This window comes from Hippoglossus hippoglossus, chromosome 15 (genome assembly GCF_009819705.1).
Source record: "Hippoglossus hippoglossus isolate fHipHip1 chromosome 15, fHipHip1.pri, whole genome shotgun sequence".
Classification (NCBI taxonomy): domain Eukaryota; kingdom Metazoa; phylum Chordata; class Actinopteri; order Pleuronectiformes; family Pleuronectidae; genus Hippoglossus; species Hippoglossus hippoglossus.
In genome coordinates, this window is record NC_047165.1 from 11,906,901 (window position 1) to 11,929,889 (window position 22,989).

Below are 22,989 nucleotides of genomic sequence, written 5' to 3' on the forward strand. Positions count from 1 at the left end.
TCAGAGAATAATTCATGGATCTTGATGACAAATCAGGGATGTTTTATATAATTATGAGTGTGTGAAATTCGGTGCAGATTGGAGTAAAAATTCTGATCTGAGTGCAATTCTAGGTTGTAAAGATTTTGCAGTTCAAACACGGCAAATAAATAATTTGCCTTAAAATTGACTATTTCCATGCAGTTGACTCCAAGAAACTGCTGTGGACAAATAAATTAGCTTTCTCTCATTTAGGCAGATTCCCCCTCACAAATTCAGGTTTTGCTGCCATGCAGTTGTGACCTAGCAGTTTTGTAGCAGCAGCACCCCCTAGTGACAACTGACAAAATCATTACCCTGACCCACTGAAGCCAAATCATCCAATCTCCATCCATCTCCCGGCCTCATCTTTCTGTCAGACATGTTTTACTCTGACTGAGCTAACGCGGTCCGTGTTTCCCGTCTACTCCTCTTTGCAGACACGTCCAGCTGAACGGGGAGAAGCTGCTCATGTTGGACAACGAGACGTTCCCGGAGCTCAAGCCCAAGACGCTGAGGGCTGGACGGACCATCGCCATGCCCCCCATGACCATAGGCTTTTATGTAATCAAAAATATTAACGCGTACGCCTGTCGAAGATAACACAGACCCCCTTCGCTGCTGAGATACGGGGGTGATGCTCAGAACTCAAACCACCAACCCTCTGTCAGCTTGACTAACAGCTTCAAAAACAGTGTGGCTCTTCATTTTTGATCTGCATTGTCCAGGAAAACAGAATTAGGACTCAGGACTTTAGGACTCTTCAGTAGAGTGGACACATGGCTTGAGTACGGCTGAGTCTTCAGCTTTAACAACAGCCTCTTCAAACATTTATTTCAACGGTAATATTTTTACCATCCAAATTAAAATAAACTCAGCCCTTCCCTCCTCGTTCCCTCCTCCAGCAAAGACAGATTTGCCCACGACACACACACTCTGGGCTGCACTGAACACTTTTCAGTTCTTTTCACAGGCAGTTCCTCATATGCTATAAGGTTTATATATGTATAGACAATGGTTGTTCTATGTCTGTGTATGAAGTTTATGTTTTGAAGTTAAAGAAAAGGTCCAAATTCTTGGACTTGTTTAAGCAATGTGTTTTTGTTGCCTCCGCCACAGAGGTTATGTTTTTTCACCCTTGTCCATTTGTTGGTTGGTTGGTTTGTATGTTTGTTTGTTTGTGAGCAAGATTACACAAAAAACAACACCACGGATTTCCACGAAACTTGGTGAAAGGATGCGGTGTGGGTAAGGGAAGAGCCCATTACATTTTGGTGCGGATCTGGAACGGGGAGCGGATCCAGGATCTTTTTTTCCCTTTCTATGAGTGTGTGTTTAAGGGGACTGTTGGGCCTTGGCGGAGGTATGCGCTCTACTGATTACAACTCAAGTTATCTCTGTGTCTGCTACAAGCTTTTTCTAATCTTCCATTGACAGAAAGAGAAAACTTTGAGCCGGCAGCGTCTCTGAGGCACACACACACACACACATCACATTTAGTTTGAGTTGATGCTTTCCACAAAGACAAAATGCCGAGGTGTGTATGAGGTCAGTCCAGGACTAACCAAGTGTTGTGTGTGTCCGTGTGTGTGTGTGTGTGTGTGTGTGTGTGTGTGTGCGTCTATGCATGTGTTAAATTGATAAAAGCTACTGATGTGTCTGTCCAGTCTGAAGGTATAAATTTCTTTCCCTCGCCACATCACAGTGGCTCAAAGGGAAATCTGTTTCTTTCAAAGGCTGTGTTTTTTTGTTCTTTTGCTTGTTTTTGTGTGTTGTTGCTTTTCTGCTGCAGGTTTCAATTTAAATCCAGAGTAATGTGTCGCTGGTGCTGCTTTGCATCAGATGCACAGCCGAAGGACAATGTGAACCCGTCCACAACATCTGTCCCCACGTAGCCCACGTCCACACAAAACTTGGGTTTTGCTTTAGATTCGAAAATCCAGTTTTTCAGGTTTAGTTGAAGGTATCACTATCACTTCAGTGTGATCTCACCGTTTATAATCCTCTCATGCTGCTAGTTTTTGAAAATGTACGTTATATATTTTACATAATTGTGTACAGATTTACTGTTATATATTATTAGATAATGTTTTGTACATAAAAAAAGAATATTGGAAATAAGGGATTTAAGCTTCATATGTTTATTTACAAACAGTATAATTTATATGAATAAATACATTGTCTTTATATTTCTTTATATTTTAGGACTCGGTTATGTTAATATGCCCCAACTCTAAAGCAAAATTTAAAATAGTTTAAAGAGCGTTTTCATTATGAGTAATTTGCAAATGTCACAGGCACAGACGTTTTTCGTAATTCCATTAGAATGATCCATAACCCAAGTTTCACATCTGCATTTATTTCATAATTTTTGGACCATTTTACAATGAGCTTGTTATTCTCTGAACCACAGAATGAGTAAAAACAGAACAATGAAATAATATTTGTAGATGTACATGGTGGAAGACAAAGCAGGAGCCTGAACATGTTCAATAAAAAGAACATTTGTCCTCTGAATGTTTTATAGTTAATGTAGAGATGTTTATATTTCTGGAGAGCATTATTTTAATATGTAAAGTGTGCCGATATATTATTTTTGTTTAAGAAAGAGTTTACATTGATAATAAACACCTACAAATACCTGAAAAGTTGTATATTTCTTGAAAGACCTACAATAAACTCACTGTGCTGCAAGTTGTGCGTGAATTACTCACGTGAATTAACATGGAGTGATGCAGCCGGACTGGACATTAGACAGGAATCTGCAGAAGCACATGGTCACAAGAAGAAGAAGAAGAAAGAGACGTGAAAGATCTGATAGGTAGAAAAGCAGAAATGCCCTCGAAGAAAGAAGCTACAAATGAAATCCGTCACATTCTAGAAACGTCCTAAAACAAAGGTAGTGGAGGATTGGCGTTAGCATTGTTCGCTCGCTCTTACACGCACATGCACACACTGGAAGCGGCCGGAGCGAGTCTTTGTAGTGGGAAGAGAGCTGTCTTGTCACTGCACGAGGAAGCTGCTGATGGGAAACATGAAGCCGGGGTGGGGTAAACCTCCAGACCTCAGCTTTGGCCCGGATAGACTAAAACCTGGGCCAGATCTGGCTCGGTGTCTGCTGATGCATCTGCTCGCTGGGATCATGCAGGGAGATGAAGGACTACTTAGATCTTGTGCTCTGCCCTGATAATGATAAAACGCTCGCTGCTCGAGACCCTTCACTTCCTCCCAGGCAAGCAATGGCGCGCGAAGAACTGCACGGCGAAAAACCGCACTGCAAGAACTGCAGGGCGCAGATTGTTACACCGAAAGCAAGGTGGGCTCGAGCTTCATCTGAAGTTTCACGACTGTGAGTCATTAACACTGGCGACCCTTCAAGAGCTGTGATCCAAAGCATGTACCTTTAATTATATTTTTGTTTTAAGTTCCACTCATGGAAAATTGGCTCTCTGCTTTCACGTCAGCGACAGAAATGTCTGAACTCCTCCGTTCACATGTGGTTCATTTTAAGCGGGCCGACATTGTTGACATGTAAGAATCAAACCAGGCTCATTAACACCTGGTCCACTGAAAAATATTACTCACCATGTGAACCATGCTGTGTTTAAGCACTTTTAGATGAATGTGCCGACATGCTTTATTTGTAAAGTGCGTACAAACCTGGAGGACACGGCAGACATGTTAACGTACAGTACCTTGAGTCGAGCTGGACTTTCTCAAGGAAATTGCTTGAAATCAGTTGTCAGGGTTAGTTTGAAAAACTCTCAGATCAGCTACCTTTCATACGGATGATAGAAAATGTGCTTCAATGCAAAAGCAAAACATAAACTACATTATTACAGGTTCGAAAAAAACTGTAGCTGGTTTGTTCCCTGAGTGAATTGAGTACGTCTGACCTTCGGAGTAAAGGGTTAACAATCACTGACCTGAGTAATAACGAGGCCTCTGTGAACCTCCCGACGTTCAGCTCAGGATCTTATCAACTCAATCTATGGAAAATGGTTTGGATCACACAAACCTGGTTCGTATAAACCTGAACCCTGCGATAACAACTGACCAGCGTCACTTCCTCTGACAGAAATCGAATTGTCTGCTGATGCAGGAGGACGCGACGTGTCTGGTGTCTGGCCACGTCTGCGTGACAGTGCCTCCTTAGCGGAGGTAACTGTTACCCGGGCCTGCCCAGCACTGTTTACACTCAGTGATTCATTTTGAGACATGCAAGGTCCCCATGCCGTTTTAGCAAACACTGAGGAGTCCGTGATGTTTACTCTGTATATACAGGAGTCAGCTTAAATAAGGCTTCCACGAACGCTGGATCCCTGAAAACTGATGGACTTGATTAGACTCTGGCCCACGACGACGTAGAACTCTTGGCATTTTGGACCATTTTGACCCATGAAAGGTTAATAAAACATAAATATTTATGTTGCTATGGGGTTCCATGCGCCGCTCAGAAGCCGAGCATACAACGAGTGCAGAATATTATGATACAACACAGATATGTTGAAGCCATCGAAACAGTCTCTGAGAAACAGCCTGGTGTTTGGTGAGTGTGTATTTGGGAATGTAGCATGTGCAGCATGTCTCCTACAAGGTGTTCCCTTCTCTCCAGCATTCATACAGGATCTGTCCAATGTCTTAATGATGTAGAAACTCATTTTGTTTTCCACTGTCCATTTAATTATGAGCTGCATAATGTTCTGTATAGTAAGATAAAGAAAGTTGATCTTACAAATATGGATGTTGTGCAAAGACTGAGTTGGATATTTGGAGAAAGACCAAGAAGAGAAAAGCTCTTTCAGAGTTTTGGCGGCTTTCAAAAAGTCCTAAAACCATAATGAATTAAATTTAAGTGTAACAGATATGAAGGAGTCTCAGAATTACTTACACTTCTCCATATATTGAAGATAAGGTGAAGAAGCCAAGTGGAGAATAACTTACGTATTACGTAACATTTAAACATATATAAGACTTTTCCTGCTTTGTTTCAAATAATTAAATTGTAGACTTTTTAAGACCTCCGAAAACACTGTCTCTTTTGATTCAATTTATAGATATGTAATAGTTGTGTGAGTTCATTTGGAATTTTTGGGGATTTTTCTGTTTGTGTGTGTGTGTGTGTGTGTCTTCTCTTTTTCTTTTTTTTTTCCACATGTTTTCTATATATAATACAAAAAGAAAACATATGTTTGTAAATTATGTATGTATGCTTGTATGCATGTATGTATGTATGTATGTATGTATGTATGTATGTATGTATGTATGTATGTATGTATGTGGGAACAAATAACTGAGGCAATAGTGAGTTGGAAGTTTACTGTGAATTTCTTATATAACTTATATGTAACTTATCAATTGTTTGTTGGTTGGTTGGTTTGTTTTTAAGCAAGATTAGGCAAAAACGACTGGATGGATCAACACAAAAGTTAGTGGAAGGATGCGATGTGGGTCAGGAAAAAACTCAGATGGTGCAGATCCAGATCAATTCCTGTTTTGTTTTTTTATCACTTTCTTTAACATTGGGTTTTTGACATTTTCTGTGATTTCTATGGGAATAATTCATGTATTTTGACTAAAACAATCAGGCATATGTAGTGGACTGATATCTATGAGTGTGTGAGATTTGGTGCAGCTTGATCGATTGCCATTCTAGCTAGTTTCATGTTTTCATGCACAGCATTCATATATAATATATAATATAATATAACTCTATTACTCTAACCTTTAGTCTTGTGTTAAATGTTTGCAGTAACATTTTAATTTGCTTAAAGGTTCAGTGTGTAGAATTTAGTGGTGAAGTTGCATGTTGCAGCTGAATACCCCTCACCTCACCCTCCCCTTCCAAACATGAAGGAGAACCTGTGGTAGCCTTCAGTTGTCAACAAAACTCAAAAGGTGTTTAGTGTGTCCCATCTGGGCTACTGTAAAAAACATGGCAGCCTCCATAGAGAGAACCCGCTCCTGATGTAAATATAAAGTTTTTAAATATAAAGGGCCCATTCTAGGGTAAACAAAATAACAATTCGTACAATTTAGATGAAACACACTAGTGAACACATCACTAGGATATTTTATATGTTATGGGAACGCAATTAATTATGATTCATAACTTTTACCTTTTTGATGAGAATTTAATTTGGTATTTAAAGATAATCCCGCCCACAAGCCTCAGTCTGTGTATTACAGTGACCTACATGTTGTAAACTATGTCTATTGTTCCTCTGAGTATTAAACGATTGTGCAAACTAAAAAGAACAAAGCACAAACACACGTCTAATCTCAGGTCTCAGTCCTGGTAGCTGCATTCCTCAAATACCAGTGTGTTGTGTTGTCCACCTCACAGCCCCTTACTCTCTCTGGCTGTGTGTGTGTGAGTGTGTGTGTGTGTGTGTGTGTCATGTGCCCCACTTCAGGCTGCAGCACATGACTTCTTCTTGCCTCAGTGATCATTGGGCTCCTGTGGAGGGGTGAGGAGGGTGAGGGGAGAGGAGAGGGGGGGGGGCACTGAAAGGAGCAGTCGCTTCCTGCAGAGTCCTCACCCTGCAGCCCTGTGACATTCCTCCACAGTGAAGACCTGCTGCTGCTGCTGTCACATGACCACGTGTTGTGCGGAAGGAAGGAAGCGGATTGACACCCACACACACACACACACACACCCACACACATTGAGACACACAGAGAAGTTAAAAAACCTCCTCGATCTGCAGGAAACCGTGAGTGGACGAAGCCTGGAGAGGACGCAGAATTCTGGGATCGTCCCCACAGTGAGTCCTCCTGAGATTGTGTACGTGTAGTGGAAGTGTCGTGTTTGTGGAGTGTGTGTGTGTGCAGCAGTGAAAGGTTCAGTAAAGGGGAAGTGAGCTGAGGCTTGAGGTAAAACACGGGGTGTAGCTGACGGATCGGATCAGATGATCAGAACACTTACAAACAGTAAATAGAAAGATCAGTTATAAGAATATCACTACATGCTGGGTCACAGCACTTTAACAGGATCTTCCGTGTTTGTTTGTTTGTTTGTTTGTTTGTTTATTAATCAACAGACAAAATACTGAATGAATCAGAGTATATATATAACAGATTTAATCAGATGGCAACCTTAAATAAAGTAAAATGGCCTGTCTTTTATAATTACAAATATATATGGATATAATACATGTGCAGTATAAAACAAACTAACTGTACAACAAACCCAAGATTAGAACACTATGATAAAATAAACAAGCAAATGCATCATAGATATTAAGCGATACAATGCAACACTCAAATTCAATATGAAGCCACAAATATGCACATAAACTAAATCACATAAGCTAAAGTGGAATGTTTACACATGAAGATGTATATGCTCGATGAAACGGTAGTCTGTCTCAGCTGTCATGATGTTTTCATGTTTTTATAGCATCAAATAACTAATTCAAACCAAACTTACTGGATAAATGAAAACTTGAACAAACATCAGTGTGATAGGAACAAACTTAAATGTCGGAAACCATCTTTGATAAAAAAATGTATCTGATGTGTAATTTGACTTTATTGTTTCATCCCTTTCCCATCTACTAACATGGAGGAGGCTGGATTTATGAAGGTATACATGTGGACTGTGGACTCTTTTTTTGGTCTCACAGTTGACATTTGACACTGACTCTACTTGTTTTTTCCACCAGAGGTTGTCAGTAATAAAATATCATCTGCCAGAGACTGTGGATTTTAGGTCAAAAGGTCACAGAGTTCGGCCCCAGTGGCTCCAGTGTATTCTTAACTAGGCCTGTGTGAAAGTATTTGTTCCAGTGATTCAGTGACAGCGAATGGATGGTTACATTTTAGTGTGTACAGACACCCATGGCTTCGGCCATCTTTATTCCCAGAAAAATGTGTGGTTCAGTATCCAATCTGAAAAAATTTCAATAAAAAACAAGTGTCTGGCTGTGAATTGGCTTGAATATCAGACAGTTGTTTATATCTTTGAACTGCACGGCCTGATCAATGATGATGTTCAGATGATTTCTGGTTTCACATCAAACGGTTCGATGTCTTTAAAGTGTTTAACTGAGCTGCGTTTCACAATTTCAAATTAAAGTCCTTACTTCCTGACAACTCTCTCAGTGTAGCATTGTCAGAAATGAGAGACAGATGTGTTTTCAGAAGAGCAGAGGTTTGTCACATTAATAAGTTAACTGTAAGAAATCGTGGTCTTTTTTAAAAAAGTGTCCAGGATCATTTAGATATTAAGTGCTATTTCAACATTTAATCACGAATCCCATTTTCTTTCTGCCATCACATATATGATCATAACACCCTCTTCTTTTTGGACTCGACCCAGCTGTGAATAGCAACATGTCAGGACTCTGAATCCTCCCACAACCCCACCCCCCCCAGACTCTGGTATGTCTTTTGCCTCAATACTTTCAACCTTTTCTTTTATAGCATAATGCATGTGGAGCTCATGGAGTAAATAGGACACCCCAGTGAAGCAGGACAGGAGCGCATCTGTGGTCCAGATGAAGTGCCTGCTGATAGCCAGTGAAAGCGCCGAGGTCCTCTTCCACTGGACTGACCCAGAGTTTCAGCAGAACATCCAGCAGCAGTATGGGGAGTCTCAAGAGGAGGGCCAGGGGGTAAGACAGAGGAAAATAGTGTTAATGTAGTTTTAAAGTTTTGTTTTAACCGGCTTCCCATAGCTGTTCGAATAACTCTTCATTTTTCCTCCCCTTCCTTTTGCCTTTTCAGCTTCCTGCCTTTGAGGACAGCATCAGCACTCTGTTCGCTCCCATCATCATCTCCTGCAGCACCATGGTGGACAGGCTCGGTGACAACTACACCTCCTTCACCACGGAAAACAACCACATCTACGTCCTACACCAGGTAGCAGCTTCCCTTCAAAATAAAAGCCCTCCTCACCTCTGCACAAATCCCCAGATTAACTCTGCTTCATGTGACATATCCATTAAGAAATAAAAAAAGAATGTGATGTTTTATGACACTTTTTGAAACACCACAATGTTTAAAGCAGATTCCTGCCTTAACAAATCTCCCCTCATCGACACTAATAGCACTGTGATGTAAATGCAGGCTCCTCTCTTACAGTGCAGCGTCACGTTTGTCATGTGAGTCTTGTTAAGGAATCAAACCAGGCTTTGTCCGCCTGCAGCGCATGATGCATGACTTTTTAAAATCAGTTCAGAATCAACACAAAGCAGTTAAATACAAACATCTTCACTTTATTTTCCATTTTATTCAAGTTCTTGGCTAATTAGGTCGTTTTGTCTCCAGTTCGACGAGTGTCTCTACATTGCTGTGAATGGAGACGGCGAGGAGGGAGAGGACGCTCTGAGGAGGAAGATCTATGTGATGAAGAAAATGGTCGAGGTCATGTTTGGCATGGTCACCCTCAGCACCCAGCTCCTCAGAAGAGAGTAAGACTTTTAGTGCGAAACCTACTGAGAAGTTGAAATGCAGTGGCTGGTTTGATGTCTGAACTGTGCCGTTTGTCCCCAGACTGCGACCTCAGGACACGGAGCAGAGAGCGAGGCTGTGGAAGCATCTCCAGAGTCTGCTGGAGACCTACAGCCACCTCCGAGAGAACGACCAGAGCTTCTTAGTGGAGGTGCAGTGCGAGGCTCCTTTTAAACAGCCGAGCTTTCAGCTTAACTCTTGGGCATTTTCTCTTTTTATATGGACAGTTTTGCCTTAGATTCTGCAACATCTTTTAAAAAGACACAGCTCTATGATTTATGCCAATCTCTTTATCCCCAAAGGATTTCTTTTCTTCTCATCTCTGTAACTATTTTTCACTGAGGAGAACCCAGAGCTCTGCCAACAGTCCCCTTAAATTCAATCAAGCTGCATCAAATTTCACACTCTTATTGATATCAGTCCCTTAAATGTTCCTGCTTTTTTAAAATCATGAACCTGTGAAAATGGCAAAAAAAAGGCCCTTTCTCGCAATGTTCCTGGATCTGCCCCCCCGCACCAAAAATTAAATATGTTCCTCCCTGATCCAGACCACATCTTTGCCCCTGTGCAAAATAAATATCTTTTAGATGTTGTGCATGTATGCAAGCATTCTGAGCTAAGACATAACCAGACTACACGATTTTCAGTTGGATTTCCCTATGAGTAGTGTAACTTACAGTATAACATCATCCACTTCAGTCAATCATAGTATGTGTCTTTGAAAGATAATTGGATTTATTATATATAGTTTCCCCTCTTACATTTTTGGCATTTTAATGGTCATTATTCTTTCTATTTCTGAGTCACAACATTTGTAACTAAAACCCTGACTATCTTTGGTGTATTGTTACATCAGATATGATATAAACATTTCACCACTAGATGGCAGAAGCAGCTGGAAACCAACATTTTGTTACTGTTGAAAACATTTTTTGTGTTTATATTATTTTTTAGAGGAAGTCTAATCAGAAAACCTCACATTTCCCTAAAAATAAAATGACTCTTGGTTGAACTTCTCCTTTAGGTTGATAATTTCAGAATTTGTGTCAAGTCATTTTTAAGTTAAATTAAAAATGCTCGACCCAGGATGAAAACCAGGGTTAAAATCCTCACGATCACTTTCACTCTCATGCCTTCTCCTCCTCCTCTCAGGCAGTGGAGAGGCTGATCCACCCCACGCTGTGCGAGCAGTGCATCGAGTTCCTGGAGCGGCGTTTAGTTCAGCAGCTCAACAGCAGCGCGGAGAGAGCGGGAGAGGAGGTGCTGCACGCCTTCATCTTAGTTCACACCAAACTGCTGGCTTTCTACTCCAGGTCTGTTTCCACAAACTCTCCACATTTATTCCAAAGTGCACGGTAATTCATATTATACAAGACATAAAACACTCTTCCACTTATTCTAGCCGCAATGCGAGCACACTGGCCACCTCCGACCTCCTGGCCATCATCATCATGGTACAGAATATGTATCCTAGCAACGAAGACTTGGATGACCCGGGTCCTGAGGTAGGGAAATTTAAAGCAATCCCAAAGCAGCACCACAACATGTTGGTCACCTTGTCTCTGATTGTTTATCATCTGTGTTTGTTGTGTGTGTGTGTGTCTGTGAAGGATGTGGAGAGTACGTCGGGTTCTGGTCATGAGAGTTTTTACACCCCCGAGCCGTCGCCTACAGACAGAGACTCCAGCAGCTCAGGTGGGTTGTGTAGAACAAGGTAGGGTCTGGGGACACCCAGGGGTCCTTGAGGGGCTTCCAGGAGGGCCCCTGACAAAGAGGGGAATCTGTCTTTTTCACTATAACTTCATCTAATTGTCACACACAAATGCAAAGAATCTCTTCATATGGGGGTCCGTGGTCTGATATGTATCAGTGTTGGGGTCCTTGAAGTGCAAAAGCTTGAGAACCACTGGTGTAGCAGAGTCTACATATTTGTATTTACACCGGTGTTTATTTCTCTACATGTCCTTGTTGAAATTACAATATTATCGCCCCAGAGGGAGTTTCTTTTTACAGCCTGACATAAACCACACAGGAAAACACTGATATACATAAAACGGAAAATATACACCTTGCCACATCTATGCATTTATATTCATGTCCCTGCCTGCATCCCAGCCCATATACATGTAACGTTATGCACACAAACACATTAGGCTATGTAATAATTTTAAAAGTTGTATATCACTGACCAATCGGCAGTAATTTGACGTGTTGTTTGAGGGAGTGACATTTGTGTAATTTGAGTGTATTCTTCATCATTACAGTCTTACAGTTTCTAAATAACAGTATGTTGTGTATGTTGTCTCCAGACAAGGCCGAGAGAGAAAGTCTCCCTATGTTTGAGTTCATGGACCCAGACATCCAGGTGAGACAATATGTTCCCAATAGTTTATCCTGATATCTAATATTCTGTTTAAACAATAAATTGATCATTATTTGGAACGAGACCTCACAGTTGGATGAAATGATAATCCTCCTCAGATGGCAGAGGACAGCTTGAAGGCTCTGGAGGTTCCTCCTCCCGACCCTTCAACCCCTCGCAGAGTCTTTTTAGAGATCTCAGGCAAAGAGGGTCTATATCCCATGATGCCTCACTCCATGTACTGTCTGCCACTGTGGCCCGGCATCACGCTAGTGCTGCTAACGAAGGTTTGTGGATGACAACACACATTATTAGTATCATAATTATATTTGTTTATGTGTACACAATTTTTTTATCAGTCTTAACATTTGTGGCCAGTCGGGGGAGCTCACTTATCACACATTCGTCTTAAATTATTTAAGAAACTACAATTTTATACATTTTTATTACCTTGTTGAACAACTTCTAAGCGTCTGTATTTGTCCATGTCAGATTCCCACCAATGCAGTCGCCATGTCGGTGTATAAGTTTTTGGAGGCTTTTGCCAAACTGGAGAAGTGTTTAAATGAAGGACAAGAAGGTTCCTCTTCGACTCGAGGACAACTGGCGATAAACGACATCCGCAGCAAACTGGATAAATTCATTAAAGCCCTGGGGCCCAGTGAGTTACAGGTACGTGCTTTTTACACTCGACTTTTCTATCTCAAGTATCTCTGTGAAACAATTTAAAGTGGACTTCTCATGTAAAACACAACAATTTACAATTATTTTCTTTAAAATATTCTATATGTATTTTTCTAATACAACCTCTATTGAAAGTAAACTGTCAACTTTTCTTCAGTCCCCATTCATTATTATTGTATCTCAAAACCATGAAGGTTTATAAATTAATAAGGTATATGTTGTAAAACAAAAAGTACAATTAAAGTTGCCTGAAGTGTGTTTCTTTTCCCTCAGTGCATTATAATACATTATAATACAAAATTTTGGTTTGTTAAATTATTTTTTGTTATCGTCACCTCATCTTAATTTGAATTAATCTGTTGATAATCCAGTAAAGGACAAGCAGTTTATAGAAAAGTCCCCTTAACCGAAATAAACAGTTTATTCGTTCGAGAATTAGTTATAGTTTTTGAACCTGTAAAAATTAAATAACCCTTTCTTCCTCTATTTTCTATCCAGTCTGCTCAGTTACTAAATGTCTGGACGGAGTTCAAGAATCGAGCCTATGCCAGAGGAGGACCTGGGTTCAACAAAGAGTAGGTCTGCTGCCGCCCTCTGCTGGCCAAAATGCATCATAGCACAGCTGCTGTACTCTCCTCAGGAATGTTTACGTTCATGTTTTGTTTTTCAGTCTCATCCCGTGGTGTAAGCACATGAAGACGCAGCTCTGTGGTATATACCGACAGTGTTTCCTCATTGAACCAGGACCAGGCGACATTCCTCAACGTCTCTCCCAGGGTCTGCAGGAGCGAGCGCAGACCATGGCGCAGTGAGTATCAGTCAGGATTTTAGTTTTTCATTTCTCAATCAATTAAGAATGTGCAGTTTTTAGCAAACATATTCCTACAGACAGTCATTGTTGATTCATTTTCTTCTCTTCCAGAGAGAAACTCATGGACTGGAAGGACTTTCTGTTGGTGAAAAGCAAGAGGAATATCACCATGGTTTCATATCCTTTCAGCAAAATAATCCTGCTCCCTGTGATGCTGATGATGTGTCAGATCTCTTCACAAAACCACATTTATAATTTTTTTTTACGTGCTTATTTCTTTAACCGAAGGCGTTCTCCTGTAAAACCTTTTTTTTTTTTGTAAATATAACGCACTTTTATCCTGAGTGTATTGATCTTGACCCAGTTCTTCTCACTTACCTGGAGGATTTCCCAGGCCTCATCCATTTCATCTGTGTGGACCGGTCCACCGGCCAAATGATCGCACCGTCACTCAGCATCACAGAACGCACCACGTCTGAGCTGGGGAAGGGGCCGGTGGCTCAGTTCATTAAAAACAAGGTCAAGCATATTTGAAGTGCACATTTTTAATTAGAGTAGAGCTAATTAGGGTTAAATTGCGCATTGGCAGATAAGGAGCACGCCAGAACCTGTGAACACTTCCAGTCTCTGTGCTGAGCCAAGCTAACTGTCCGTAGCTGTAGAATCAGCATATTTGCCGCTGCCAAGGAGGTTGTTTGTCAGCAGAATTATGAATAAAACTACTCCATGAAATTATGTGGAGGGGTGGGGCGTGACCCAAGGAAGAAGCCTTGGAAATTTGGAGTGGATGAAAGGGTGAATACAGGATGTTTTTTCATTGTGAGAAAATCTTTCTTTGATTTCTCCTTGAATAATTCATGGCTCTTGATGAAACAATAAGACATGTTAAAGGGACAGATATTTATTTATTTATTTATTTAGTGTGTTTTATTTTGGTGCAGATCAAAATACAAATCTGGATCGAGTGAATTTGAATGCGGTTTCATAAGGGGACTGTTGAGCCTTTGGCCTCTGCTGTGGGCCATTGTGGTTTTAACAGTTATTATCTAAAATGCTCCTTACATTAAATGAATCTAACTTAAATTAATCTCTCTGGACTGATGTCTCCTGAAGGTTTGGAACCTGGTCAGCACGACGCGCCGCTTTCTCCGGAAGGGTTACTCCACTGTCACGTTGCGTGATGGAGACTTCTACTTCTGCTACTTCCTCTGGTTTGAAAATGAAACGGTAAATTATTGGCCTGTATTTGTTTCCAATTTGTAAAACTAAGTGTATTTAGTGTCGTGAAATACTGTAAAAATAATAAAAACACAGCATGTATATAATGTGAATATCCGTTCAAACAGGGCTACAAGTTAGAGGCCGGGGACATACCCATCCTACCCGATGACTCTGCCCCAATCGGGATGCTGGCCTGGGACTACTACAGGTAAGCGACAGCATTGTGGCCGAAATGGATGTGATTGATCCAAACGAGAGTGCCGCTGACTATAGGACGTGTTGTGTCCATCAGGAAGCTGCTGCGGTACTACAACAAGAATCACCAGGTTGAGGGGGTGAGGTGCTACGAGCTGCTGACCGTCCACCTGGGGGTCATCCCCACCGAGATCATCCTCCAGCACTGCCGACAGCTGGCGAGCAAACTGTGGGAGCCTTCACGCAATCCCTTGCTGTAGACACACCCACACACACACTTGAGTCACAGTAGCTGAGGTAGACATCACTGCGTTACTACTGACAAGGACCAGAAATACTTCTCTCGCACTCTATATATACTGTGTCCTATATCTGTATAAGGTTATAAGGACGTAACATAATTTATTTCGTGCACTTACGTTTATTATCAGCAAACACAGATGTGCACTATTTTGTATCTTGTATTAAGTATTGATAATATCGCTCCTTAAATTTTTGTAGATTGACGTGCTTTACTACTGTAGATGTGTTTTTTCTAACTGTAAATTTGCAGCTGAAGGATTTGTATAAATGTCGAAACTCTCCAGTCTTCACTACTTCTAGTTTCATAATTTGTATGAATCAACATGCAGTCGTATTTATGTACAATACGGATTCATACACAGATTCTTGTCATGGAAACAATAAATGTCAGTAGTTTCTTATTCACTTTTTATTGCGTCATTGTAAACATAATGTAAATAGCACAGTGTGGAACATGGATCATTGTATTCGTTTAAAAAAAAAAAAATCCAGTCATTTTCTGAGCATTTTCCTGATTTGTGATTACACAGTATTCACCCGTATGATAACTACTCTTGAAACTGTTGGTAAATAGTTCATTGATTTTTAAACAACATACATTTATTTTTGTCTCCACAATCGTTGATTCGTGCGGCATCCAGAGACTGTGGGCGCTTTAAAGGTCAGTCCATGCTGGGCAAGCCTCTTATGGAGGACGCTATACATGCTCACAGCGAGAGGGAGGAGTGCACGTGGAGTTCACTATATGATTGGTCTCCATGCTGCTGGCTCCCAATGCGCCTGTGAGGTCGGTCACAGCTCGCACAGTCACCAGGTCCCTCAAGAAGAGTTTCTCAGCACTGACGTCATGCACCACCTGGATGACGATAATGAGGATAATGAAAATAACGTACAAATAAATCGGTAGGAGCGTGAGAGGAAAGTGTGAGCCACTGTTTGGTAATGGATCTAAACTTACTTGAGCCTTCATGGCGTCCATGCGTATTGTCTCATAGTAGTGAAGCCTGGCCTCTGGGTGCTGCATGTCATAGCCAAACCCTGCCAGGCTCACCTGGTCACACAGCTGCAAAGCCAACACCACCGCGCTGGCACCTAGTGTGGGCACCATCTACTAGAGAAGAGGAAAATCACTCTATGATATGTAGAACCAGCTTTTCATTTGATTGAATATCCTCCAGAGCTGCACTGTTTTAAAGGGCAACAGATAACTAGGATGATACCTCTGCCAAGGCCCAGCTGTCCTCTTAAATTCAACCGAGCAGCACTAAATGGCACACACTCATAGATATCACTCCCCTAAACATACCTGAGTTCTTTCATCAGGAACTATTTATTATTCCCTGGGAAACTGGTGAAAATGCCTCAAACATCTTGCAACGTTAAAGACTTGTCTTCTATGCCCCTTTTTTGCTGTTTGCATGCAATGTTGATGGCATGTGAAGCATGAGCAGAGGGTGAGTGTCTTGCCAAAAGGGAGTTAAATATAGAACATGCACGTGAACTCACTTTTCCATGTTTCACTGCATATTTCTGTAGCACTTGTCCCGTCTTGCGAATAATCTCTGGATGTAGGATCCTGAAGTTCTCTGGTCTTAGAGGGATATCCTCCACCACCTCTCTCCAGAACCACATTTTGGACCAGAAGCTCTGTTAAAATAAAATCAGCGTGGCAGATGTTGAGCATGCATGTGTGACAGCAGTGTCGCTGTGCCGCTCACAGCTTATGCAATACGGCATTTCTGTGTGCAATGGTTCACGTGATGAGGGCTTTACCAGAGGCTGTTTGGTGATGACAGAAGTGAGCCAGTCCAGGTCCAGGCTCTTGAAAACCACCAGTGCGACCATGGAGGTATTTTTGTACTCTTTTGCAGAGAGAGGCGCTCCCTCTGGGTAAATCAAGCGGATGGTGGTGCGGGAACCAGCATCTCTCTCAAAGCCGGGCACTGGAGCGTTATTCAACCTAGTAACAGAGATGAAAATTGTGTTTTTGAAATTGCTTCTATAGCTTTACTTCAACTTCTGCTTGTCTGACACTGGCAAACATACCTGATAATGATGTCATACTGATCTATATGGGATCCAAGATGGCTCCCGTGCAGAACCCCTCCATTGCCCACCACCATACATCGCTTGCAGCTGCCGTCTCTCCTCAGTGATGGAGGCAGGTTATGCTCAGGCAGAGATGCAAGAGCCAGGGCCAGAGGCTCTTCGCTGCCCTGAAGCCCCAGAGGAGGGGACAGATCCCAGGTCACGGGCCTGTCCTGCTGCACAAACACGGGGATGTCCACGAGGCCCCCAGACCAGGACAGAGACTTGAGGTGGTTCAGACTCCAGTGAGGCTGACAGGGGCCTGACAGCAGCGTGGCTGAGCTGTTTAGTAAAACCTGAAGAGAGGGGAAAACAGAGAGTTTGGTAATGGTGAAGAAGAGTTGCTTTAATGACTGTGGTAATGGGTGATGTTGGATGGATATATCCATACCAGGTCTTTGGGATGTTGAAAGTCATTGCCCAGTGTTGCCACCTGATCCGTGGGGAAATAGGCAGGAATCAGAACAGCTGAGTAGCATCCAATCAGCAGCACCAGACTGAAGACAAGGTTCTCACCCCTGGACAGCAGAGAGGGGGAAAAAAGACTATATATTAACAACTCCACAAATGAGTCAATATGTTCCTGCCAATGATTGGACCTGGTGAGGAAAAAATCCCTGGAGTCGGTATTTGTGACCACGAGTTGCCTGTGACAGACAGGTGTTGGTGTTGCAGCCTCCGCAGCCTCAGGCAACAGCAGGGAGTCGTCATCTGTGTCTTCTGCACTCAAGTGATCCAGCGTCACCATGGTACCTGCAACCCCCCAGCGAAACATACACATTTCTGATTTCACAGAGTAGATTTGGATCTACATCATTTTATGACATATTAACGAACTTATCTAGTAGTAAAGGTATCATATAAGTGTTTGTAGAGCTCAGTTGTAAGCACGTTATCTGTCTATTCAGAAGGTTTCTACTCACTAAAGCATCAAGAGGAACATTATTTTGAACAATATAACAATATAACTTACAGGCAGCCTGGTAGAGACATAAACTGAGAGTTAACCGTCGGCTTTCCTCTGCTCCATGGCTGATGGGAAAGCAGCAAGACGCATGTCCCGTGGAGCTAAAATGGCTCCTACCCCGCTGAACTTTGCCACTTCCCTTTAATAACACATGGTTAACCATTAACAGGTCACCTTATGGCAGGAATGCATGTAAATAAGTGTGTGACCAACTGTCCATCTAAATGGAAAGATGGCTGGACACCAGAGAGGTTTCATGCACTAAAAAGTAGATTTCATTCATTCATCTACTGTATGTAGATGTGTTTACTTATAAAATGGTTTAGTTGAATGAAAAAATTGACCTAAGCTGAAGCTGCACAGTGATTGGTTGTCGTGGTGCTGGTCAAAAAGATATTTAAAGGTTTCACTTGAAGATAATGAAACCTCTTTAAATAACAAAACCTCCCAAAACAGTGTGTGTAAAAAAGACGTGTGTAGGACAAGTTCCCTCAGCTCATGACCTGGGCTTCATGCCTGAAGGTTAGAGATAGTTTGTAGTGTGTGTGCGTGTGTGTGTGTGTGTGTGTGTGTGTGTGTGTGTGTGTGTGTGTGTGTGTGTGTGTGTGTGTGTACACATAACAAAGAGGTGAAGAGAGAGGGAGTGGAGCTGGCAGGAGCACACAAATACAGAACATGCTTCCACACACCACAGTGCACACACACCTGTTTGTTGGGGTAACACAATGTCCCACAGTGAACCCTGCATTCCTGCCAGAAAGCCACCGGACCGGCAGAGCAGAGTTTATTCATCTGCCGCTGCTTTTCTTAAACCACCTCTAGCACAGTAGTTAATGTTAGAAAGATTTTAGCTGTTTGAAATTTCTTTATTAACTGTGTTTTTCCATTGTAAATTGAAATGGAAGCAGTGAGCATTCGGTAATGATGGACCATAAAACAGAAGTCGAGACGAAAATTCCGGTAGGTGAAATACTTGTGACACAAGTGATGGTATTCTATTTATAGTGCCTTACATTAAATATGGCTCCTATAGTGATAATCATTAATCACTCACCTGCAGGGAGATTGTATGAGGCATTGCAGGTTGAATTATAGTCAACTGTTAACATCACAGGAGCTTTATGTGAAGGGATGTGCATCACTCAAGAAAACATGTCAACGTGGAAGACGTGAGGAGAAAATGTCTGACAGTCTTTTTGAAGATCCATTTGTAGATAGAAAATAAATGCAAACCAAGGTACAGTGTGTTATGTAGTGGCAGTTGTAGCTTTGTTTGATGTTTTGTTGGTTACCCTGAATTAATTTAGCTTATGAGCTCTAGTGAAACCTGTCAATGACTTTTAATTTGAAGTTTAAAGGCTCCTGTTCATGTTTTGCCATTAACACACATAGATGTAATATTTCTGTTTATTCTAACATGGAACTATATTTTGTATTATTGTGTAATGAAAATATGATTGTCAAATAATTACTGCTGATTTTAACTTTAAATAAAATGGAATTACTTAGGAGTTATCTTCTAGGGTAATTTAAATGAATTTAAATTAAATTAAAGGGTTTTTTTTACTCACAAGAGAAATATACATATAAAATATATACAATTAAGAATCCGCCAAAAACAACCTGTCATCGATAGAATAAATAACAACGTTATTCAGTCACATTAATCGAGTAAACATTAATACAAGGAACTTGTACTCATTCATTGATAGATGATGTGAAAACATATTAACAGCATAGGGGAGGCAGTTTATTTGGAACATTACATTTGTTTAAAGCCAAAAATAGCTCACACTAAGTTATGAATTTACTTGGACATTAACACAGTACATCATTCCTGACTCTCAGCAGACCTTGGCCTACTTGGCTCCCCTCCTATAATACTTCTCTCCCCGAGCTTATCTAATACTGTTTTTTTTTACTTTATAATTGCTTCTGACATTTTTTAGGCAGAGGAGCGAGTGAGGAGGGTTTCTTCAGACCAACGCTGTGAGATTTTGGAGCTGAGTGGAGGGGAAAATGTCAGGGAGCTGTGCGAAGAGAAAAAGATGATCAAGAAGAAAACCGACTCACCCAGGTTGTCTGCGGAAATCCCTGTGGTGAGCTGCCGTTTTGAAACCTTATCTTCATGTGCACAAAGAGATATCAAATTGGATCTGTCTCTCGCCTGTGCCTCTTCTCTCTCTCTCTCTCTCTCTCTCTGTGTGTGTGTGTGTGTTTCTGCATTGACAGATAGGACACGTTGATACTGCAGAATTCATGAATGCAGCCACTCAAGGCAAACTGAATGTGATAGACAAGTATCTGGCAGATGGTGGGGATCCTAATGTGCACGATGAGGTATGTTTCAAGCACAGATAAATGTACAGCATAAACAATAAATAAATAACATCTACAATAGTAAATATACATTTTCCAGTTGAAGAGGACTGGGCTGCACCGTGCCGCTCTGGAAGGACACGCCACAGTCGTCAACAGTCTTTTAGAAAGAGGAGCTGACATCAACTTCAAAGATCAGGTAAGACATGTGCAGGCACATTGCTCCTTTGTAAAGATGATGATGAGATTGAAGATTAGATTCTTCTAGCTGCCTGAAGTCAGTACAGCTAACATGATGGGTCCCTGCTGCTGTATTCCAGCTGGGCTCTGGGGCCATTCACTGGGCCTGCAGAGGGGGAAGCCTGGAAGTTGTTGAAATCCTGAAGGGTCACGGTGCCGACCTGAACATGGGAGATAAGGTGAACGGGCATTTTAATTGCGCTGGGACAAAAGCTCGCGTGTCTGCGAACATTTACTGAAATGCGGTTGTGTGTTTGCATGTGGATTTGCATACAAATAACAGTCACTGTGTTGTTGTCACACTGCAGCTGAACAGCACTCCCCTGCATGTGGCCACGAGAACAGGCCACAGCACCATTGTGGAGTACCTGCTGTCCTGTGGTGCCAAAATCAACCGCAGGGACAGGGTATACAGGAAGCAGCTCAGCCGTCTTTCTGTCCAGTTTTCATCACCTCTATAATTTCGTTCTGTCAATAATACGTGTTTACTTCTCTCAGGAAGGAGACACAGCCCTGCATGATGCTGTGCGTCTCAACAGATACACGATAGTGAAACTGCTCGTCGATGCAGGAGCCGACGCCAGAATAAAGAATCTCGTGAGTTTATCTTGCTGTTGTTTACGTCTAGTTTAGCTTGAAGGGGATTTCAAAGGAACATTTTTTTTTTATTAGCTTTTTCCCCTAAGGAGTTACGTCTTATGATGCTACAGCCAGTCAACACTGTGGGTTAGCTCAGCATAAAGCATAAAAACAGGCTGGGATGAATCCAATAATAACATTTTATATCTCCCTTTTAAACCATACAAAAGCCAAAATATAAAAAAGACATTTCACTGTTTCACACAGGGATACGTTCCAGATCATTTTTTGGCAGCTCAGTCTCTGCTGCTGCTCTTCTGGTCCAAGTCCCAAATACTTTTTGCCACATTTATAACAGATTGCATATCAGCAATTTAGTCCTAATCAACACTTTACACTTCAAACACCGTACATACATACAGTATGACCCCGTGCTGACAAACTGACAGTATGAACTGTGTTCCAGGAGGGAGTGACGGCACTGCAGCAGGTCAAACAGTGGCAGTCTGACATCATGGAGACGCTGCAGAGGCTGGAGACGCTGAGGGAGGTGGGACAGATGCCCCCTGAAACACCTCAAGAGAGGAGGGAATAATGCAGAGTGAAAGATGAAAATCTACTCATTCAGTATAATGTTGCTTATCTGTCCAAATACATTCTCTCACTCCACTGTACATCTGTTTATGTCGTATTTGAGTAGATGCATTAACTTATGGGCCATATGGTGTGAGCGTTAACCTCTGAGATTAGTCTAAACACCAGTGTAGAAAATATTTGCCTGGATTCGAAACGATCTTCTTTCGCTAAGCTTTGGCTTTGGTTTTCAATTCTGAAGAGCTTTGTGATCTTAGGAGCACTCTCGTGTTTAATATCTGATTTGTGATGCCTTTGGAGGTTGAATATTGCTAACAGACCATAATCCAAGAAAAGTTTAATCGAGGGCCATCCATCCAGTCGGTGGTGAACACAGAGTTATCAGAACCCTGCGACACCGAGGTGAGGATGTGCCACTAAGAGGAGCACAAACACCAGAGGGATGTACTTCAAGCTCGTGGCAAAGTCCTCGCCCAAGAACGAAACTGGTTCATCCTAAAGGCTGCACATCGAGAAAAGCAATCTAGTGTGTGAGGTCCAATGCGAGGTCCTATGTGAGACCACATCTAAATTCACAAGATCTGGATTTTTATTTGGATCTGCACCAAATTGCACGCCCTCATAAATATCAGCCCCTTAAACATGTCTGTTTTTTATCATCAAGACCCATGAATTATTCTCTGGGAAATGAAGGAAAATGTGGAAAACCGCCTTGTCTTGCTAAACAATGTGGAGAAACAGTCCTGGCTCGGCACCAAAATTGAATGGGTTATTTCCTGACCCATACCCCATTCCTACACAAAGTTTGGTAGTAATCCGCCCAGTTTTTGTGTGTAGTCCTGCTAACTCACAGACAGACGGGCACACAGATGAAAACAGGAGGGCCAGAATAAAAATAACTGTACATATTTGAAATAGAGATGGTGGTTTGAAAGAAGGGAGAGGGACTGTCTTTAGCTTCAAAGTAGAGAAACCACCTCACAACAGAACTATGACACCACCACAACACCACATACACTGCTGTCCTTTCATCGCTTCCCATGAGATCTAACAACCATTCACACTTGCAAAAATGGAATTTGATTACCCTTGTTCTCAGGTGACTCCCCTGCCTAGTTAGAACAGCCAGGAGCACGAACCAACCAAGTAACA

General features: G+C 41.8%; 4 protein-coding genes across 5 annotated transcripts in view; 3 read left to right on the plus strand and 1 right to left on the minus strand.

Moving 5' to 3' along the window:
- The window catches only part of hpse2 (heparanase 2), a 54,460-nt gene extending 53,266 nt beyond the window's left edge, over nucleotides 1–1,194 (plus strand). Inside the window, exon 12 of the mRNA XM_034608431.1 lies at nucleotides 459–1,194. Coding sequence (XP_034464322.1) covers nucleotides 459–621 — 163 coding nt within the window. The 3' untranslated portion in view covers nucleotides 622–1,194. The remainder of the gene's footprint in view (nucleotides 1–458) is intronic.
- A 5,313-nt stretch (nucleotides 1,195–6,507) lies between these two features.
- hps1 (HPS1 biogenesis of lysosomal organelles complex 3 subunit 1) lies at nucleotides 6,508–15,464 on the plus strand. Its single transcript, XM_034607908.1, has 18 exons — nucleotides 6,508–6,785; nucleotides 8,446–8,636; nucleotides 8,749–8,883; nucleotides 9,292–9,434; nucleotides 9,517–9,625; nucleotides 10,627–10,787; nucleotides 10,877–10,979; nucleotides 11,085–11,169; nucleotides 11,784–11,839; nucleotides 11,956–12,123; nucleotides 12,329–12,508; nucleotides 13,019–13,095; nucleotides 13,191–13,328; nucleotides 13,443–13,508; nucleotides 13,706–13,850; nucleotides 14,445–14,558; nucleotides 14,678–14,760; nucleotides 14,845–15,464. The coding sequence occupies exons 2-18, from the start codon at nucleotides 8,520–8,522 to the stop codon at nucleotides 15,005–15,007; spliced, it is 2,043 nt and encodes a 680-aa protein (XP_034463799.1). The 5' UTR covers nucleotides 6,508–6,785; nucleotides 8,446–8,519; the 3' UTR covers nucleotides 15,008–15,464.
- Nucleotides 15,465–15,561: 97 nt separating this feature from the next.
- Nucleotides 15,562–18,330, minus strand: st3gal7 (ST3 beta-galactoside alpha-2,3-sialyltransferase 7). The gene is made up of 8 exons (XM_034607909.1): nucleotides 18,112–18,330; nucleotides 17,738–17,891; nucleotides 17,530–17,656; nucleotides 17,097–17,434; nucleotides 16,824–17,010; nucleotides 16,557–16,697; nucleotides 16,009–16,158; nucleotides 15,562–15,906 (listed from the first exon to the last, which is right to left on the minus strand). Exons 1-8 carry the CDS (start codon nucleotides 18,266–18,268, stop codon nucleotides 15,748–15,750), a joined length of 1,413 nt encoding a protein of 470 aa, XP_034463800.1. The 5' UTR covers nucleotides 18,269–18,330; the 3' UTR covers nucleotides 15,562–15,747.
- A 390-nt stretch (nucleotides 18,331–18,720) lies between these two features.
- On the plus strand, nucleotides 18,721–21,915 carry LOC117775079 (ankyrin repeat domain-containing protein 2). 2 transcript variants are annotated; one of them, XM_034607910.1, is made up of 8 exons: nucleotides 18,727–19,065; nucleotides 20,055–20,204; nucleotides 20,338–20,445; nucleotides 20,525–20,623; nucleotides 20,745–20,843; nucleotides 20,973–21,071; nucleotides 21,163–21,261; nucleotides 21,710–21,915. In XM_034607910.1, the coding sequence occupies exons 1-8, from the start codon at nucleotides 19,027–19,029 to the stop codon at nucleotides 21,836–21,838; spliced, it is 822 nt and encodes a 273-aa protein (XP_034463801.1). In that variant the 5' UTR covers nucleotides 18,727–19,026; the 3' UTR covers nucleotides 21,839–21,915. The 2 variants fall into 2 exon arrangements, with proteins under 2 accessions (XP_034463802.1, XP_034463801.1); XM_034607911.1 differs by lacking the exon at nucleotides 20,973–21,071 and having other exon boundaries at nucleotides 18,721–19,065.
- Nucleotides 21,916–22,989: the final 1,074 nt, after the last annotated feature.

Bases quoted from the DNA above. Each gene is read 5' to 3' on its own strand.
- hps1 (XM_034607908.1), top strand. From the start codon at position 8,520: ATGAAGTGCCTGCTGATAGCCAGTGAAAGCGCCGAGGTCCTCTTCCAC. The intron at 11,840-11,955 runs GTGAGACAATAT...AATCCTCCTCAG, and splicing joins TCATGGACCCAGACATCCAG to ATGGCAGAGGACAGCTTGAA. The intron at 14,559-14,677 runs GTAAATTATTGG...CCGTTCAAACAG, and splicing joins TCTGGTTTGAAAATGAAACG to GGCTACAAGTTAGAGGCCGG.
- st3gal7 (XM_034607909.1), bottom strand. From the start codon at position 18,268: ATGGTTAACCATGTGTTATTAAAGGGAAGTGGCAAAGTTCAGCGGGGT. The intron at 17,657-17,737 runs GTCCAATCATTG...TCTGCTGTCCAG, and splicing joins AGGGATTTTTTCCTCACCAG to GGGTGAGAACCTTGTCTTCA. The intron at 17,011-17,096 runs GTATGTTTGCCA...CTCTGTTACTAG, and splicing joins CAGTATGACATCATTATCAG to GTTGAATAACGCTCCAGTGC.
- LOC117775079 (XM_034607910.1), top strand. From the start codon at position 19,027: ATGATGGACCATAAAACAGAAGTCGAGACGAAAATTCCG. The intron at 19,066-20,054 runs GTAGGTGAAATA...GACATTTTTTAG, and splicing joins AAGTCGAGACGAAAATTCCG to GCAGAGGAGCGAGTGAGGAG. The intron at 20,844-20,972 runs GTGAACGGGCAT...GTCACACTGCAG, and splicing joins ACCTGAACATGGGAGATAAG to CTGAACAGCACTCCCCTGCA.